The sequence below is a fragment of the Apodemus sylvaticus genome, chromosome 7 (assembly GCF_947179515.1).
Source record: "Apodemus sylvaticus chromosome 7, mApoSyl1.1, whole genome shotgun sequence".
Classification (NCBI taxonomy): domain Eukaryota; kingdom Metazoa; phylum Chordata; class Mammalia; order Rodentia; family Muridae; genus Apodemus; species Apodemus sylvaticus.
Genome location: NC_067478.1, coordinates 20,600,601 through 20,618,431, shown reverse-complemented (window position 1 = coordinate 20,618,431; position 17,831 = coordinate 20,600,601). Strand labels below are relative to the sequence as shown.

The window sequence follows — 17,831 nt, the reverse complement described above, 5'->3', positions numbered from 1 at the left end:
AGACTCCACATGGCTTTAAATAGCCACGGGTACCTATGAATATCATAAAGGATAAAATAATTAGGATAACTTGTCCAATCTAGGTGGGCAGCTTGTATCATTATCAATTAGCTCTGAAATTATTGTGTGGGCATCTTGTGAATTGAGAATTTATTGATATATAAATCTGAATTATTGATTATAAGCTTCTAGTATACCGGGTTACTGGGTATTGTGACAGCTAACCTCAAGGTGAGCAGTCATTCCGTGGGGCTGGTGTGGCACTGACCCACCAAGGAAATTTAGTGGACTGAGTGGAGACATTTCGAGTGGCTCCTTTTGCAGTCAGGGAGATGAGAATGCCCCACAGGTTCTATGTGATCCGCCAGTGCCCAGTGTAGCGTGGGAACTTGCCATTCTTTTTAACATTTCCCACAATGATTATCATTATTATTTTATAGGAGCTGACAGTTTAACGACTTTGAACTTTTTTTAAGGATTTATTTATGTATTTATTATACAAGTACATTGTGGCTGTCTTCAGACACAACAGAAGAGGACACCAGATCTCATATGGATGGTTGCGAGACTCCATGTGGTTGCTGTGATTAGAACTCAGGCCCTCTGGAAGAGCAGTCAGTGCTCTTAACTGCTGACCCATTTCTCCGACTTTGAACTTTTAAACTACTAAAATTATTAAAGATTGTGGAGACCTTTAATGTTGGAACGGGTGCCCCATGGTCTTGAGCCTGTGGGTAAGAGAAATAGAAGGACTAGTCATTTTCCTGTTGTTGTGATAAAACGCCATAACCAGACATGACTTAGAAAAGAAAGAGCTTATTTTGGCCTTCAGTTCCAGACGAAGAGTCCATAATGGCGGAGGAGACACGGCAGCTGATGGCCACAGCTGTGGAGATCACATCTTCACCCACAAGCAGAGAGCAGAAAACCAACTAGAAATGGGACAAGGCTATGAACTCTGAAAGTCTGGACATACTTCGTCCAGCAAGGCTCCATTGTCCAAAGATTCCATAACCTCCCAAACAGCTCCACCAAAGAGGGACCAAGACCCCAACTGTGTGAGCATGTGGGGGACATTTCTCACTCAAACCACCACAAAGGTTATGGTTTCAAAGTGATGTACTTGACCTGCTTCCCCCAGAAAACATTGTGGAAAAGGAGGGAGAGAGACTTTAAGGTTCAGAGGCCAAAAATATATCTTCTGTATATGACAGGACCACAGCACTCATAAGCTCAGCTGTGGTTATCCGCACAAGACTCGCACAAGAGAAAACAACAAATAATACTAATACATCAAAAGTGCATTGTTTAATGATCAAGGCAACCAATAAACTTCTCCAATAGACAGAATACTGGAGGCAGGAAGAAGACATCTGTAAACTGTCAATGTCTGGAATAGGAGACATAACACCAGACAGTTTATATAATTAAAAGATTAATAAGGCAACGTTATAAATAGTCTCTCTCAGACACAAATTGTGTAGCTTAACTGGAAAACTTCCTTTAAAGACACTGACTGTTGGTGATCCCTCAAGAAAATAGAGAACCCAAAGAGCCTAATATTTACTGAAGAAACTGAATTGATAGCTTTTAAATCTCCCCATAAAGAAAACCAAGAATTAATGGCTTTATTAGTTCATCCATCTTTAAAATTTTTCACTAATAAATTATTTTAGCTGAGCATGTGGTAACTCACACTATAATTCCAGCACTCAGGAGGCAAAGGCAGATGGATCGCTGACTCTGTAGCCTGCCTGATCTACAGAGGACAGCCAGGTTTACACAAAGAAACCCTGTCTCGGAAAACCAAAAATAACAATAATAAAAAATGTACATAAAAAATTTTAAATCTTTATTTACGTGTGTCTGAGTGTACACCTGCGAGTGCCTGTGGAGACCTGCAGAGGGAGTCGTAGCCCCCTGGAGCTGGGCATGAGCTACGGGTGGGTGTGAGTGCCTAGCACAGAACACTGGTCTCCCGGAAGCCCAGGAAACGCTCTTAACCACTGAGTCATCACTCCAGCCCTTCCATTCAACGTTTAAGAAACAATACCAATTTTACATAAACTCCTGTCAGAAATGGATGACGCCCTTGTACTTCTTGGTTCATTTTCTGAGGCCAGCATGACTCTGCTATCCAAACCAAATGATGATATTACAGGAGAAGAAAATTGTGGTACAATATCACTCACAGTCGTAGACAAAAAAAGAAAAAAAAAGTGCCAAAATTTTAGCATGTCAAATTTAATGTATATAAAAGAACAACTTATTATAATCAAGTAGGGTTATTCTATAGAATGCAAAGAATACAGGCATCTGTTGTGGGTGAGGGAAGAAAGAGGCCACTGTGGTCTACACCATGACACATCTCTCAGGAGTAATGGAATAAACCACTGATACAAACAGGAACTTGGAGAATCTCTCCATGGGAGATTTCTCCTACACGGGAAAGCAAACCCAGCCCCCGCCCCATGTTACATACAATGTAATTTCACTCAGATTCTTGAGATGATAGGTCTAAGGAAATGAAATAGTTCAGTGATTGAGAGTGAGGAAGGCACAGGTGTGAGGAAGGCAGGAAGAGGCGGGTCCCTATGGTGATGGGACGCTTTGTTCTTGATTGTCTATATAGAGGCCTTGACAATGAACTTGTAAGATACTACCATGGTGGAAGTGGGGGAGGGATTAGATAAAGTACCTGTGGATCTGACTTTTTTTTTTTGCAACTGCTTATGAACCCATAATGACTTCCAAATAGAAAGAAATTTGTAGTATGCTTTTATGTAAATAGCCAAGGGCAAATAGCCAAGACCTTCTTGAAGAACATGAAGAAACATGGGTGTCGAGGTAGCTGTATGCCCTGACAGCAATCTTTAGCATAAAGATGACATACATCAGGTTCTAGGCCATGATGCATTTCCTCTATACAGAGCTTTGGAACCTTTTTGCAGGTACACCAGGAGACAGGTGGAGAACGTTCCTATCCGCACCATTTGCAAAGCAGAAAGAAGGCTGGGTGCTTTTTCCAAGGTTAATTTCCTGGCTCTGCTAAGGTACTGTGGTTATGTAAGATGTTATCGCGGAGATGTTGGATGAAGAGACACAGAAACTTCCTGTACTATTTTTTGAAACCTCTATGTAGTCTAAAACTATTTCGAGCTTTGAAAACTGGACACATTTTTACTGAAAATGATTTCAAAATTGGGGCAGACGGTGGAATACTAAACAGCCATGGGGACGAAAGACTCTACTCGATGCATCAACAGGAACCTTGGGAGCACAGCGAGAAGGGAAGTGCAAGTCAGAAGACAGATTTTGAAATATGAATTCAAAAGACTCATGAGAAATGGAAGTGTTGAGAGGTACATCTAAGCAGGCTACAACTGAAAGAAAAGCCAGAGAGGTTTTCTGCCTTGGGGAATGAGGAAAGGGGGAGGGGGATAAAGGAAATATTAGAAAGCAGGCGTGTGTTCACTGTGATGTGATGTCTTTCCATGTTCCTCATCCAGAGAACATACTCATAAGATAGGGTGGAAAGATGCCACGCAGAAGAAACTTTCTAGTAGGCCGCCAAATCAAGGCTCATAGTGGCTCTTTTTTTCTACCACATGGGAAAGGCCTGATATCCCAGGACAGAATAAGAATAATCTCTTTTCCTCAGAGACAAAGGAATGGCAAGGGTAGGAGAGAGACTTGGAAGAGAGTAGATGCATTCTGAGGTTAGGATTCACACAGCATGAAGACCGTGCTGTGTAGTTCTGTCCAGACCCAGAAGACAGAGCCAACCCAGAAGACGGAACCAGTATGGATGAGGAGATGTGGAGTGGAGGATGTGACCCCCCCCCCATGCCTTGACCTCCACTGACCTTTCACTCACAGGCAGGGAGGGATGTGGCTTAGGATGTAGTTTCCTCACTGCTTGAGTGTCCAGCCTCTAGCTACTGAGACACAACATTGCAACTGTAGAAACCAGGCAATGGAATCGCCAACAACAAACAAAAACTTGCAAAGAAAAATTTGAAAACCCATCTCCAGTATCTCATAATGTTCTACAGAAGATTGCAATACCGTGTTGGGCTGAGTTCATAGCTATCCTGCAAGGCATGTGGCCTGTGGACAGTGGGTTGGAGCACTCAGGGCAAACGTGGGGGGTGAAGCCTGGGGCCAAACACAGCATGCTTATATCTCAGAGGGGTGACCTCCGACTCCAAGAACTCCAGACTGAAGAAGACCACGAGAATAGAACAATTACTCTGATCTGAGAGAAATTTTAGATATTAATTCGAGCATTCGGCAACTGTTTCCTAAACTCTAGGTAAAGCGGAACCTTAGCGGCTGCTTCCATGGAGTTTCTGGAGAGGGTTTAACCTGGGGTGGGAGACTCTAGTGGGTGCATTCTGGGTAAATTCACAAGTGTCCCCTGGGAAATCTGTGGGCATGGGGGTGCATTTCACTCCTGGCTCTCTTTGTGTTACATACACTACACATTCCAAACATTCTCAAACAAGCATTCCCTGAATGACCAGGAGGGTCAAGACCAGCAAGTGGCAGGAGAGGGGGAGGGGAAGGGCTTTGTAAAGCTTCAGTTAACCGGATGCTTTAGCTTGTACTGTTTGGGGCGTGCATTTAACCCTAGTCTGGCGTCTGCTCTTTGCTCTAAACCCCCTCCCCAGCCCCCGCTGTATGTGCCCTGCAAGCATAGAGGTCGCTCTCTTATCGTCTTGGGACTCATTACCCAAATAAACCTAACTAGCAGGGCACAGAAATGTGGCTGGGCTGGTGGCCTCAGGGTCAAAAGAGGCAGGGCACACTGTCTTTGGATTAGTGGGGCTGACCTCTACCAGGCCTTCTGTCACACAGAGCAGGTTAGGATCCAGACCCTAGTAGTCATAACCTGTAAGGGCGTCTTCTCTCTCACTGGCCAGCTCTTCGGGGGACAACCATAGACCGCTCCCCATGAAGAGTCTGAGCCTAGATAGGAGGGTGTGCTAGAGGCCAGCAGGGGCTACAGAGGAGCCATATCCCAGGTCTGCGCCAGGTATCTGCACATCTTCCTACTCACCACACCACACACTGGCCCTTTTCTACCTTCCTGCCCTGTCCGACCACCGCTTTAAGCATCTGCTTCGGAGACGGGGCGCATCTAGGTGTCAAAGACCAGAAGCAAATGTCCCCCTGCCCACGTCCTGACTTTTATTTTTCTAGGTGGGTGGGGGAGACAGAAGCAGCAGGGCAGAGCAAGCCGCTCCAAAGGGGATACCCCTCTTAGCTGCAAGGGGAGATGGCTCTCCCGAGCGGGCTCCCGGGGTGGGGGCTGGATGGCGCAAGCCCCCCAAGCCCGGCAAACCCACAGGCTCCGCATGACATCAGAGGCTGGGGAGCGCGCAGAGCGCAGGCGCGGGCGGAGCAGGCGGGCGGGAGGGGGCGCGTGGCGCTGCTCGGAGAGCGCTCCTCCGCCCAGCTCGGTCCCTGTGCCCCGCTCCGCCCGTGCCTCGCTGCCCGCGCCGAGCTTCGGGCGTCCACAGCGCGCCCGTCGCCCGTGCTGCCAGCTCCACCCGGGGCTGTGCCGCACACCCCGCCTCCTCCCTTTCCGCTATCGGACACGCAGCCGCAGGCCGGGGCCCGGCCGCAGCTCGGGAGTCAGGGGCGCGCGCAGCCAGCCCTTCCCCCTCCGGCTCCCGCACCGCTCGCCGCCTCCCCTCGCCCTCCTCCTTTCCCTTCCCTGCTCCTTTGCCGCTTCCTCCTCCTCCTCGCCCGGCCCCAGCTGCCAGCATCATGTCCGCAGGGGGAGATTTTGGGAACCCGCTGCGAAAATTCAAGTTGGTGTTCCTAGGGGAGCAGAGCGGTGAGTACTCGGCTTATTCTCTCGGCTCGGAGCCGAGTCTTTTCCCCACGCCGCCCATTTAGCTACCCCACTAGGGACCCTCCCAGCCCAGGCTCGTCAAGGCCCTTCCACGCCCCGGTAGAGGAGAGGGATGCAGATGGGGAGATGGGGCTGCCTCGGGCGGGGCCGGGCTGGAGAGAACTAAAGGGGAGAAAGGAAGAAGGCGGCTCTGGGGTCAGGGGATGAGGATGGGTGTAGGATCTGGGTACCGGTACCCGGTGCAGGTGCGTCCGGGAGGACCGAGGGCGGCGGCTGGCTCGCCCGCTCTAAGCGCCCGGGCTCGCGGGCTCGCTGACTAGCTCGCACTGCGGCACAGGCTGCAGAGCACTGTGCAGGTGTCTGGGTGCCGGCGAGGGTGTGGGCGAAGGGACAGGAGCCTCTCTTGGGAAAACAAGGTGGGGCTGGGAGCTGGTTGCCCCCTCCCCAAGGTTGCACCCGAGGGGCTCCCTGCGGACCCTTCCTGGAACCTAGGAAAATGACACGTCCAGCCCTGGAGCAAATTGCTGCTGGGAAACGGGGAACACGACACCTGTCCGTTTTCGAAAAGAGTGGGTGCAAGTGGTAGAGGAACAGGGCACTTTGCTTCTTTGGCTTACATCCGACTGTGCAGAAGGTTCTAGACTCACTGTCCTTCACTAATGCATTAGCTTCTTTGGGGCTCAGGGGTGTGGATCGTGAGAGTGAAGATTCTCCCCATAGCAGGTTACTTGGGGGATGGTACAGAGACATCTTCTATCTGTGAGCTTGGCACTGGGCAGAGAAAGGCCTAGGCGACACGCCCTGCCTGGCTTCCCTGCCCCCTCTAGAGAGCATCGGTGGAGCCGGTGGATTCTTCCCACCCCCATCTCCCAGCTCACCGCCCTTCTTGGGGGAGGGTAGGTCACCGTGGCAGCCAGCCAGAGCCTAAGAAAGAGGAGACTAGGGGTTTTTTTTCGTTTTTGTTTTTTTTTTTTTTTTTTTTTTTTTCTGCCCAGGAGTCTCCCCTCCCCAAGTATCTGAAACCCAGGTTGGTCCAAGGTGGGAAGGCCAGACGGAAGAGCAGGGAGCCCTCTGATACCTGTAGGAAGGGGTGGCTCCGTGAGAGCCTGGTCCAAGAGTCTCAGACCCAGGGCCTTACAGAGACAAGCTGGGCTTCTGAGTATTTCTAAGCTGGAGAAGAGGGGGAAGGGATCCCTAGGGGGTGGGATCCCCAGCTCCATCTCTGCAAACCGGTTCTGTTAGCTGGTTTAGAGGCCAAGGGGAGGAAGGCTGTGGGAGGACCTGGTGGGCCAGGCACAGTGCAGCTATGACGTGTGCCGTGTGGGCTGTGGAGGTCACATGGCCACCTCCTGTCTGCTGATGCTCAGTACCTGAGATGGAGGCTTGGGGGAAGAAGTGGTCGCCTGTCCTGGAGAGCTGGTCTTGGGACATTTCACATCATACCCAGCTTAGCTAGGTAGCCAGCTGGATCTGATTTCCTGTGCTTGGTAGATCCCAGTGTCAAAAAGGACACCTTCGTTCCCTGCTGTGTGGAAAGGATTGGGGAGCACCTCAGCCCTAAGAAGGAACCTGCAGGTGCACAGCAGCCTTGGGATGGAAGTCTCAACTGTGTTGCTGTTTGCCTAATTCAAGGCCTCCTGGACACTCAGTTTCTGCCTCTGAGTAATGGGTGGCTGGAAGCGGCCCTCACGCCTCATGTTTCCCCCAGTGTCTGGACTATGCTGGGGTTCAAAGATTATTTGTTTATTCTAAATCTGAACACAGTTCCATAAAGAATCATATGTGGTGAGTTTGAATGAAAACTGCGCTCGCTTAGAAACTGTGCTGATGGGTGGAACATTCCCCCTCACCGCCTGCCCCCCGCCCCCCACTACCCTCCTCCAGTGAGAGTTCTGCCAACCACTCCAGGTCTGGAGTCACAGAAATGAAAGACAAGCTTTCCTCACATGCTCATGTGGAGAGGGCGTGGCGAGGTTTTGCCCAGAGACCCACTGTGAGTTGTAAACACTTTGGGAGTAGGAACCCACACTTCCCTTTTCCCGTCTGCCATTTTTAACTAGAGTGTCATTGGGAAAAAAGATGACCTTCAGTGCGGGAAGCCAAGCCCGGAACCTGGCCTAGTGTGAATGCTCGGCTAGTTGGTTAGCGGGCAGGGTTCATGGATCCTTGGAACATAATCCATGGGTGAGATTGACTGCCAGCCACCTGGTGCCTTCCAGCAGACAGCACAGAGCCCTTGAAGAGTGTCTTCTACTTCAATGTGTTATTAGTGAGTTGTTTACCTCAGGTTTGCAGACCTTGTGGTGTCTGTGATTCTCAGAGATTATGTGTATCCCACGGCCTGGTGGACCGCAACTGTGACCCCTTCCATCTTACCTCCCAACAGTTTGAAAGTCAGCATCCTCTGCAGCCTGTGCTGTGGAGGGAGGCTCCTGACGTCTGGTCCAGACCCTACCCTAGCTCTCTCTTCCTGTGTGATCACGGAGACCCCTCACCTTCCACACCAGGGCACTTGAGCCAACTGAAACCTGAGGCCTACGTTTCCCTGAAGGAGCCAACTAATGGAGATGGAGGAGAGAGGCAGTAGCAGAGGTTGGAAGGATGCAGCCTTCTCCTGAACTCTATTCCTGCCATTGCAGTAGCAGCCTCTAGGGTTGTGGGCAGAGACAGCTGGATTCCAAAGAGAGATGCCAGGGTATGGAAGAAGATACCCCAGAGCAGATAATCAGAGGTAGGCGTGAGGCTTTCAAAGGTACCAAGGAACTGGTTCAAATGGGAAGCCTTTGAGTGCCTGCTCTCCGGAACAGACCTACAACCTGGGGGAGAGTGGGTCCTCAGAGTGAAGGGTGTATCCTCTAGCCTGTGGACTGTAGTGCCTGCCTCACGTGGGGTAGGATCCTGGCCAGGTGCTATGGACTTAGGATGAGGTGTTTCCTTGCATCAGGAAGGTCAGGCAACACTGCCAGTGCTCAGGAAGCTGTGTGGGTTTTCCTGATGACCCCTAACACCGATGGCAATGGTAGGGAACACGAGAGGGTGATGCACTGCAGATTGGTGTGGGATTCTCCACAGCATCTGGAAAAGATAGACAGGTGTCTGAGGGAAGAGTAGGCCTACACGGTGTCTATCGTTCTCCCAAGTTATCAGGGCCTCTGAGAGGATCTGCACCTCACCAGACACATTCTGATATGTGTGGTGAGGAGAGAGGGAAGAAAGTGGACAGACACAGGGGCTGTCTGCTTTCCCGGGCTGAGGCCATCCGCCTCTATAGGCCTGAGTACGAGGAGTAGGGGTAGATTTCAGAGACTCTCCTCTCTCCTTGGCCCAGCTCTGCAGAAAGTATAGGTGGAGGCACACCTGTCAGGAGAGACTGACTCTAAGGCGGTAGTTCTCACTGTCCCTAATACTATAATCCTTTAATGCAGTTCCTCGTGTTGTGGTGACTCCCAACCATAAAAGCATTTTGTTGTTGCTTCATAACTGTAATTTTGCCACTGTTATGAGGAGTAAGGTAAACACCTGATATACAGGATATCTGATATGTGATCCCAAGGACATCTCGACTGACAGATTGAGAACGGATATTCTAAGGGATTGCTGGCACCCGGTTGAGACCATCCTAGACTTCCTCTTCAATTAAGGGTTAAAGAACAGCTGCCCACAGGCTGAGCCCCGTTCCCTGCAGCCACCCCATGCACCAGCACACACCACCCTGTACTAGCTTGGTGGTGGCCCCCTGTCCGTTCCAGAAACTTCTCTCCTTTCAACTTCCAGGCTTGTCAGATGGACACAGCTTGATTCTCTTAATGAGCATTTAAAAAAAAATGGTCATGTGCGGTCCCATGATGCCTCTTCTGTCTCAGTTAACTAAGGGTTTGAATTTAAGGATTTTAGGGTGAGTTTTAAGCACCCTAAGTGGGTGACCAAAGCACGTTGAGAGGATTGTGTCTTAGTCATTTCCTGCTCCCTGCTCCCATCTGTGGGTTGTGCATGTTCACAGGAGATCCTGATGCGAAAACGATGACATCCTTGATGTGTGAGATTGGCTGATGGCCTGTCAGCAGATTAACAGCGAAGGGAGGTGAGACAGCTTCGTGTGGCGCTCACCCTGTCACCTGGCACTTTCTCAAGCCAGAGTCTTCTTACCATGGACTCAGCAGTTACCAGGTTTTTTTTTTTATTTTGTTTTGCTTTTTGTTTGTTTGTTTGTTTCCTGGAGAATTGCATCATTACGCCTAAGCACTTAAGATTCTCAAAGGATTCCCCAACTCCCTTTTTATCTCTGAAGAGATATGGAGGTAGAGTGGGGGGCTCCTGTATTACCAGAGGTGGGAAAGGACACGGCAGACCAGAGCAGACCTCTTAGAGACCTAGGTTCAGTCACCACGATGTTCTGTGCCTCAGTTGCTCATTTCGGGTTTTTTTTCCCCCTCTCCTAATTTTGTCTCTCTCCCTGTACCCCCTCCCTTGGATGCTAATACAAGAGAGAGAACTTTGGACATTGGGGACAGACCTATAGCCCTTGTTTTGTTTTTTTTTGTTGTTGTTGTTGTTGTTGTTTTGTTTTGTTTGTTTAGGTGTATAGGAGTCATATAGACAGGGAGATGAGTTATCAGCATGTTACTATAATGAAACACCCGAGCCAGGCCAGCTTTGCAAGGAGAGCAGGTCTATGGAGCTCACATTCTGGAGGGTCAAGGACAGGGTGCTGGCATTGGCTCAGTTCTGGTTGAGGCTCTCATAACAGACATCATAGCGGGGAGTGAGTCTGAGGGCCATGAGGTCATATTACCACAGGAAGTTAGATAACTTCACAGTCCTCTCCCAGCACCAGTGCCAGTGGGTCAACCCCCTCTTAGTAGGTTTTCAGTCTAACTTTTTTGTAAGGAGTTAGGTGAAGGTCAGGAGATAGGAAGATGGACAAGGGTCTTATGCAGGCCTCACTGGCTTTGAACTCTCAGTGTAACTGAGGATAACCTTGAACCCTTCTCCTCCACCTCATGCATACCAGACTAAACACTAAAACCTGGTCCCACCTCTTCAAAAACCTGCTGCCGCATGAAGGCCAAGCCACAAGCAGACCAGAGACTTAAGGTTAACCTGTATGCAGCACAAGAGAAAAGTGTTGTCACTTGTAATCCCCAAATGCTCATAAATCATTTTAAAATAGAACAAAATAACTTCCTGTCCTTTTCTTCGATACTGCACCCCTAAAATCAGTCTGTGTTGCCCTGACATTGCAGACCATCCTTGACAGACCTGAGAGAGGTCACCTGTGTGTCACCTCCACCCGGCTTTCCCCACCCAACTTCCGTACCTTTCACTGTTGCTTGACACCACAGGGCTGCTTGGTCTCAATATAACGAAATTGTTGAGCAGAACTATCTAGGGAACTGAAAGGTTAGGTAGAACATTGAAACCTAAACAGGATTGGACCACTGTGCTGGACATTGTCTGTCTGTCTGTCTGTGGTCCTTTGATGTTTCTCACTGTGCAGAAGAGAAGATGGAGGAACTCTTGGTGGAGGTTGCCAGGGAGAAGGACCAGACACGCCCTGAGATGGGCAGCTCTTTTGTTCCAGCCAGAAAGGCTGCTGGGAAACGGGGCTCCAGGCAGGGCCTGGGGACTTGAAGTCCCAAGGGGACTGGGAATGGCAGGCGCTTTGTTTCTAGAATCAGGGAGGGGGTAAATGCCAGCTTACTTCTCCTGAGCCTCAGGGCTCCTAAGGAAGTCTATATTATATGTCTGGGCTTCAAAAGTCAAATTTTCTTCATTATTTCTATAACTCTTGCTTGAAACTTAAAAGCGATCATTTTCAAGAGTAAAAAATGTGTTGCCATGAAGACTTTTTTATCACTTTAATAAAGTAGTTTATTTTTAGAAGAAAAACATATTTATCCTGTTCTCTTGGTAACAAGACCAGTGGGAGCCCAGGTAACGGGCTACGTACCTCGGCCTAGCACCGTATCCAGGGAGTGCTGAACTCAAGGGACAGGCCTGGGTCCTGAAGAGTACAGGTGACAGTATGGCCCTGAAGGCAGAATTGATTCTTTAGAGTGGTCAGAAAGCCTGGTGGTCCGTGTCCTTCCTCTGTGAACCTTGGGTCTGTCTGCCTCCGGCTCTCCAGGAGCACTTTGTACCTTCCTGGTCACTCTGTGATAATCTTGCATTGGTTGTTGTTTCACAGTTCATGAGGCTGAGGCTTGTAGAGAGCTGGTCCTGCCTATTGTTGGTATAACAAACTGGAATTTGAAGTGCCAGGGCTTGGGGGCCAGCTGAGTCAGGACAGTGCCTGTCTTGCAAACTTGACTAGCTAGCTGAGGTTGATCCCCCAAACTCACAAAAAAGTAGAATGTGATTGCAGATGCTTTTAATCCCAGCACTGGGGAGGCAAAGGCAGGTGTGTCCCTGTGACTCACGAGCCAGCCAACCTGATCTACGGGGTGAGCTCCAGGCCTCTGCTGTCTTTCTTACACACACACACACACACACACACACACCTTTCTTACACACACACACACACACACACACAGAGAGAGAGAGAGAGAGAGAGAGAGAGAGAGACTGACTGACTTGTAAGCATTTGGACCTCTGGATCAGGCCATTGTCAAAGTCAGGACCAGGAACAGGGTGTAAAGAATACTGAGGTCTTCTAAGCACAGGGTCTGCCATGAATGACTCGGAGAACATCTGTGCCAAACACTGTTAAAGAGGAACCAGTAGGGCTGAAGAGTTGGCTCAGCAGTTAGGAGCACTGACTGTTTTTCCGAATGTCCTGAGTTCAAATCCCAGCAACCACATGGTGGCTCACAACCATCCATAATGAAATCTGACGTCCTCTTCTGGTGAGTCTGAAGACAGCTACAGTATAATTAGAAAAGAACAATAAAAAAAATAAATAAATCTTTTTTTAAAAAAATAGAGGAATCGGTAGATCCCCCTGGGGATCCATTGACCATGAAAGGTGCTGGAGCCAAGCACAGGGAGGAGGGGTTGGGGGAAGGAGGCTGGTGGCCCTGGCATTGTGTGGCAGGCTGTCTGTCTCCCCACACAGGGAACTGCTGACCTTGCATGGTTTAGAGGGAACCAATGGAGAATCAGCCTTCAGCTTCTACTGGGGACATGTTGCTGGGAACCAGTTGACAACAAGGGAGAAACCAGTCAGGCCGGTGTCAGTTTGCCAACCCACTTGGTGTGGACTAAGCCCTGTGTGGCCTCGTCCTGCTCACGGGACTGCAGTGTCCTGGAAACACCTGTTAAGTGAGCCCCGTCTCCACTCTGGCTCCTGTGGCTCCTGGGTAGGCGGCTTCCTGGGACACTGGAGCTCCTGCTCTGCCTCTGTCATTCAGTGCTGGCACTAAGTAAGATGGCAGGCCTATAATGACACTTCAGCCTGGAGATGAGCATGCTCCTGGCTCAGGTGCTGCAGAGAGGAGACTCTTCTGCTGCGTGTTTTGGTCTATCCTGTACTTCCCGTCCCCAGAAGTCACTTCTTCCATCTATGGATGGCCTAAGATGAAGGTCGCAAGGGAGGTGGGGCAGCTCTCTGGCTCTCGGTGCCCAGGATAGGGGGAGAGCCAGAACCAAGGTGGGTGTTAGTGGCCCTGCTCCAACCGTCACCACGTCACCACTGAGTCCTGGGCTTCTGCCCCGGCTCACCCCCATCACTTGTCTGGGTGGTATTTGGGGATGCAGTAGAACCGTGCATGTCTTGGTCTCCTCAGCTGGCATGACCTTGCTGGAATTTCACAAAGATCAAATGCGTGAACACACAGCATGCAATTAAAGCTCAAGTACCAGCTGGCTTTGTCAATAAAATCGTGACGGAGCCTCCCCGTCCCCCTCCCCCTCCCCCTCTCCCTCCTCACCTTGCAGCTGTTAGGGAAGGAGTAGAGACCCAGAAAGCATTTCTGCAGGTAGGCTGCGCCCCTCAGCCTCAGGATGGCACATCCCAGGTCACAACTGCAGACGTGGAGGCCCTGAGAGGAGGGGCTTGTGTACCCAGCAGAGCCCAGACAGAGGCACCGCTCCTCGGGAAAGAGACACAGGCCACTGGCTCAGTGACTGCTCGCCCCTGCTCATCACAGGCAGAAGGCAGCACTGACACAACAGTTTCCCCCCTCAAGGGCTACCCATACCCCCATGGCACAAGCACTTCGTTCTTCCTGGCAGACTACAGGGGCAGAAGCTGCTTGCGGTGTGACCTAGGCATACAGACTGTTCAGATCCACACTTGACCTAAGGTAAGGGGGAAGAAGCCCTAGTCATTATAAATAGGAAGAATTCTATCCAGATGCAAGGCTATGGCTGCGGGCTGCTTGAGCAAGTCCTGGGGAGCTTCTCACAGGTTTTACGGTGAATGGGAAAGCACCCGCAGGCACCGGGTGCAGGCGACAAAGGGCCCCAATGTGCCAAGGCAGTAGAGGGCTTAGGGACCCTGGAGAACTGAACAGGTTCAGGGCTGCTGGGACCCTGGTGCCCTGTGGGTGTGGGAGAGTAGCAGGTGTAAGAGTTGAGTCTATGGAAGATGGCAGGGCCAGGCCCAAGAGACCTCCCTTGCCTTGTCACTCTGGTGTGTGAGCCTTCATGGAGGCTTGGACAAAGGAGGCCCATGCTCATGGATTAGGAGACAAAGGCAGAGGGTGACATCTCTGAAGGTCCACGTGGCTGAACTAGGTCAGACCCCTGGGGCATTGGAAGCCCTGCCTCTGCCTAGCTCTCTGGCCTGCTCAGTTGGATGGGTCTGGTCTGCAGAGACAAACCTGGAGACAATGAAATGAATAAGGGAGGGACTCCTAGCCTTCTCCATACTGCCCTCGGATGTCCCAGAACCAGCCACCGTGAGCTCCCCTATCTACCCTGCCTCCATGGCTGCCAGGGGCCCCTGGATGCTGTGACCTTGGCAACATGGGTGTACCAGTCTGCCGCAGTCCTTCCAGACTTCCCTCTGCCCGCTCACTGCTCAGGTAGATGTGGCATCTGATGCACCATGACGATCGATCGGGCTCTGATCAGCCTCCTGTCAGTCCTCCTCTTTGGGGGGCCTTGCTGCACACTTGCTGTGGTTTCTCCTGTGCTGTGTTCCTTTAAGATTGGCAGATTTGACTGCACAGCACGGATTAAGAGAAAGTGCCGCTACCTGCTTAACTGGCTGCTCCAAAAGCCAAGGCGTTTGAGAACCAGGGGCCAGAGTGGAGGCAGAGGACTACCACTCTTGAACCTGCCCCTAACTGAGAAGGAGCATCCTATTGAGATCAAGTGGGAACTGGGTTTCAGGCTTGATGACCCATGACCTTTGCTCCCTGCCCTTCCTGCCTTGGCAGTCTTCCACTGCAACGGAGCATTACCTGGTAAAGCTTTGGCAGCGTGGATGCAATTCTGATTAGTTCATCTGCAGTGATAGCATCTCATAGTCACATCCATGGCCCCTTGAGCAGCACCAGAGCTATCATTTCTGCAGTCAGGGTGGGTGAGGGCTCTCCTTGTGCTGGTCTTCAGGCGAGGAAAGAAGGACAACTTTGACCTGTTCCAGCCTCCTCAGCAGGGATGGGAGCTGGAGACCCATCCCTCGTTCTAGAATCAATTGCTGTGACGGTGGCCCGTGCACTAAAGCCAAATCCCAAGGGACAGGCAGATAAGCTTTTGGCTAACTCTGAGAGTCAAAGAGAAACATTCCACCTTGACCCTGTGAGGAGCAGGAAGTAGGTCGTAGGTCAGAGCCATGGAGCCATTTAGAACACGTTTCTCATTTTCTCCCTCCTGTCCAGTAGAGTGAGCAGGTCGGGAGGGAGCCACAGGTAGAGCCAGAGGGGGGAGAGAGAGCCCACGGGTGTGCTGAGTCAAGGAGTGTGTGCTTCCTGCCTATAGCACAGGCCAGACCCAGCAGCCACACTAGGTGAGCCTTAAGGCTGGCTGGCTTCCTGTGAGGCTTCCAGAACCAAGCTGCCTGGTAGTTCTAATCCATCTAGTCCATCCTAGGGTTCTGAACAAAGTCCAGGTAAAGACTGGAGGTCTGTCAAACTGCTGCTCCTTGGGCATAGTGTGTTGTGACTGTGAAGGGCAAGAAGAGGACTGTAGCCCAGTGGGCCAGCAGGGGAAGGGAAGACTCTGCCTGGTGCTCCCTGGAAGACCTCCAGCACCCCCACTGCCTGAGCACTTCCTGTGTGTTGTGTCATGGGGTGATGCTGAGCCCTGTCTTCCCCACCCCGCCCCCAGGGGTCTGCGCTGCTGCTGTGACCCTGCAGATGTATATTTATCTGGCCACTGTAGAGAATGCTTCCAAATTATTTTTAAACTCTCAGCACATCCTACGTGAAGCCCTAGAGCCTGCAAGTTCTGAATTCTGGCTCATTGGATTCCCTTCCTGTTCTCTACACCCTACCATAACGCTGCAGGCCACTGCCCAGATCACAAGGACCAGGAGGCCTGGCAAGGCTCGGGGCCGTCTCCAGTCCTGATCCTTTCCTAACCACAGCAGAAAACAACTACCAGAGCCCCACCTGTGGAGCCAGGAAAACTCTGCTTTTCTCCAACTCTGAGAACAGAGGAGAGGCTAGAGCTGGCATTGTCTGGTGCCTTCTGTTTGGGAGGCCCAGGTATGGCGTGGGGATCTGGGCAGCAGGTGCACCAATGCCTGGACCAGTAGACCCTACAGAGAGGCCCGTGCCTTCATCCCAGCAAGCTGCGAGAAATGTCTGCTGTTTAGGAGAACTTGTTCCAGGGTATCAGTCCAGGTCACAGCAGTAGGAGAGGGAAGGACACCACTTGTGAAGTAGAAGGCAGCCTGTCACCGTGAGCCCTATGTTCTCAGATGTCCTTCCTCTGAGTGTAGATGGGACTTGTGACTTGCTGCTAGCCGGTAGGTACAGTATGGCAAAGGTGGCAGGAGGTCACTTGTTTAATTGAGTCATGTCATTGGGAAAGGTAACAAGGTAGTTTGTCCCTTGACTGTTTCGTTTTATTTATTAATTAAAATTTACCCTTTAAAAATTTCACATGTATACAGTGTACTTTGATCATATCTGCTTACTCCCCCCACCCCCACCCCCGAGGCCACACCAGGTGTCATCCTCCCCTGCTCTCCACTATATTTTTTTGAGGCAGGGTCTCCCAATGACCCTTCAACCCACGTCTGGACCCCTAGCCCACAGGGACTGAGAGAGTATGAAAAGTTCACTGTTTTGAGTCATTGTGACAGTTACCAGTGGTAGTTGGCACACAGCAATAGATTGCTTACACAGAGGAGAGGAGGGATCTTAGGGTGAGGAGATGCCTTTAGCAGAGAGGGAGTGGAGTTCTCACGAGAGACCCATGACCAGCTCTGCGTCAAGCAGCTACCCAGGCCCAACCTGTGAGCCCCTGACACGTGATCTGCTTCATGTGTTCCTGTCTTAGTCAGGGTTTCTATTCCTGCACAAAACATCATGACCAAGAAGCAAGTTGGGGAGGAAAGGGTTTATTCAGCTTACACTTCCACGTTGCTGTTCATCACCAAAGGAAGTCAGGACTGGAACTCAAACAGATCAGGAAGCAGGAGCTGATGCGGAGGCCATGGAGGGATGTTTCTTACTGGCTTGCCTCCCTTGGCTTGCTCAGCTTGCTTTCTTATAGAACCCAAGAACACCAGCCCAGGGATGGCACCACCCACAAGGAGCCCTCCCACCCTTGATCACGAATTGAGAAAATGCCTTACAGCTGGATCTCATGGAGGCATTTCCTCAAGGGAGGCTCCTTTCTCTGTGAGTGTCAAGTTGACGCACAAAACCAGTCAGTACAGTTCGCAAATAAACCTCCATTCCTGGAGTTGTCCCCTGTCAGATGCAGGACTAGAAAATTCTGTAGGGCCTTCTGCCAGGTCCTTGGGTTCTGAGGCCATTCTGATCCATGGACCTCCCAGGAACCAGTCTTTATTGTCCCTTAACCTCTCTACTGACCCTTGGCCCTTCCCATTACGTGTTTACAGTGGGGT

At 50.8% G+C, this 17,831-nt stretch overlaps 1 protein-coding gene across 1 annotated transcript in view; it reads left to right on the top strand.

Moving 5' to 3' along the window:
* Nucleotides 1–5,407: 5,407 nt before the first annotated feature.
* Rab6b (RAB6B, member RAS oncogene family) overlaps nt 5,408–17,831 on the top strand; it is a 74,691-nt gene continuing 62,267 nt past the window's right edge. The window contains exon 1 of the mRNA XM_052187501.1: nt 5,408–5,845. Within this exon, the coding sequence (XP_052043461.1) occupies nt 5,776–5,845 (70 nt within the window). The 5' untranslated portion in view covers nt 5,408–5,775. The remainder of the gene's footprint in view (nt 5,846–17,831) is intronic.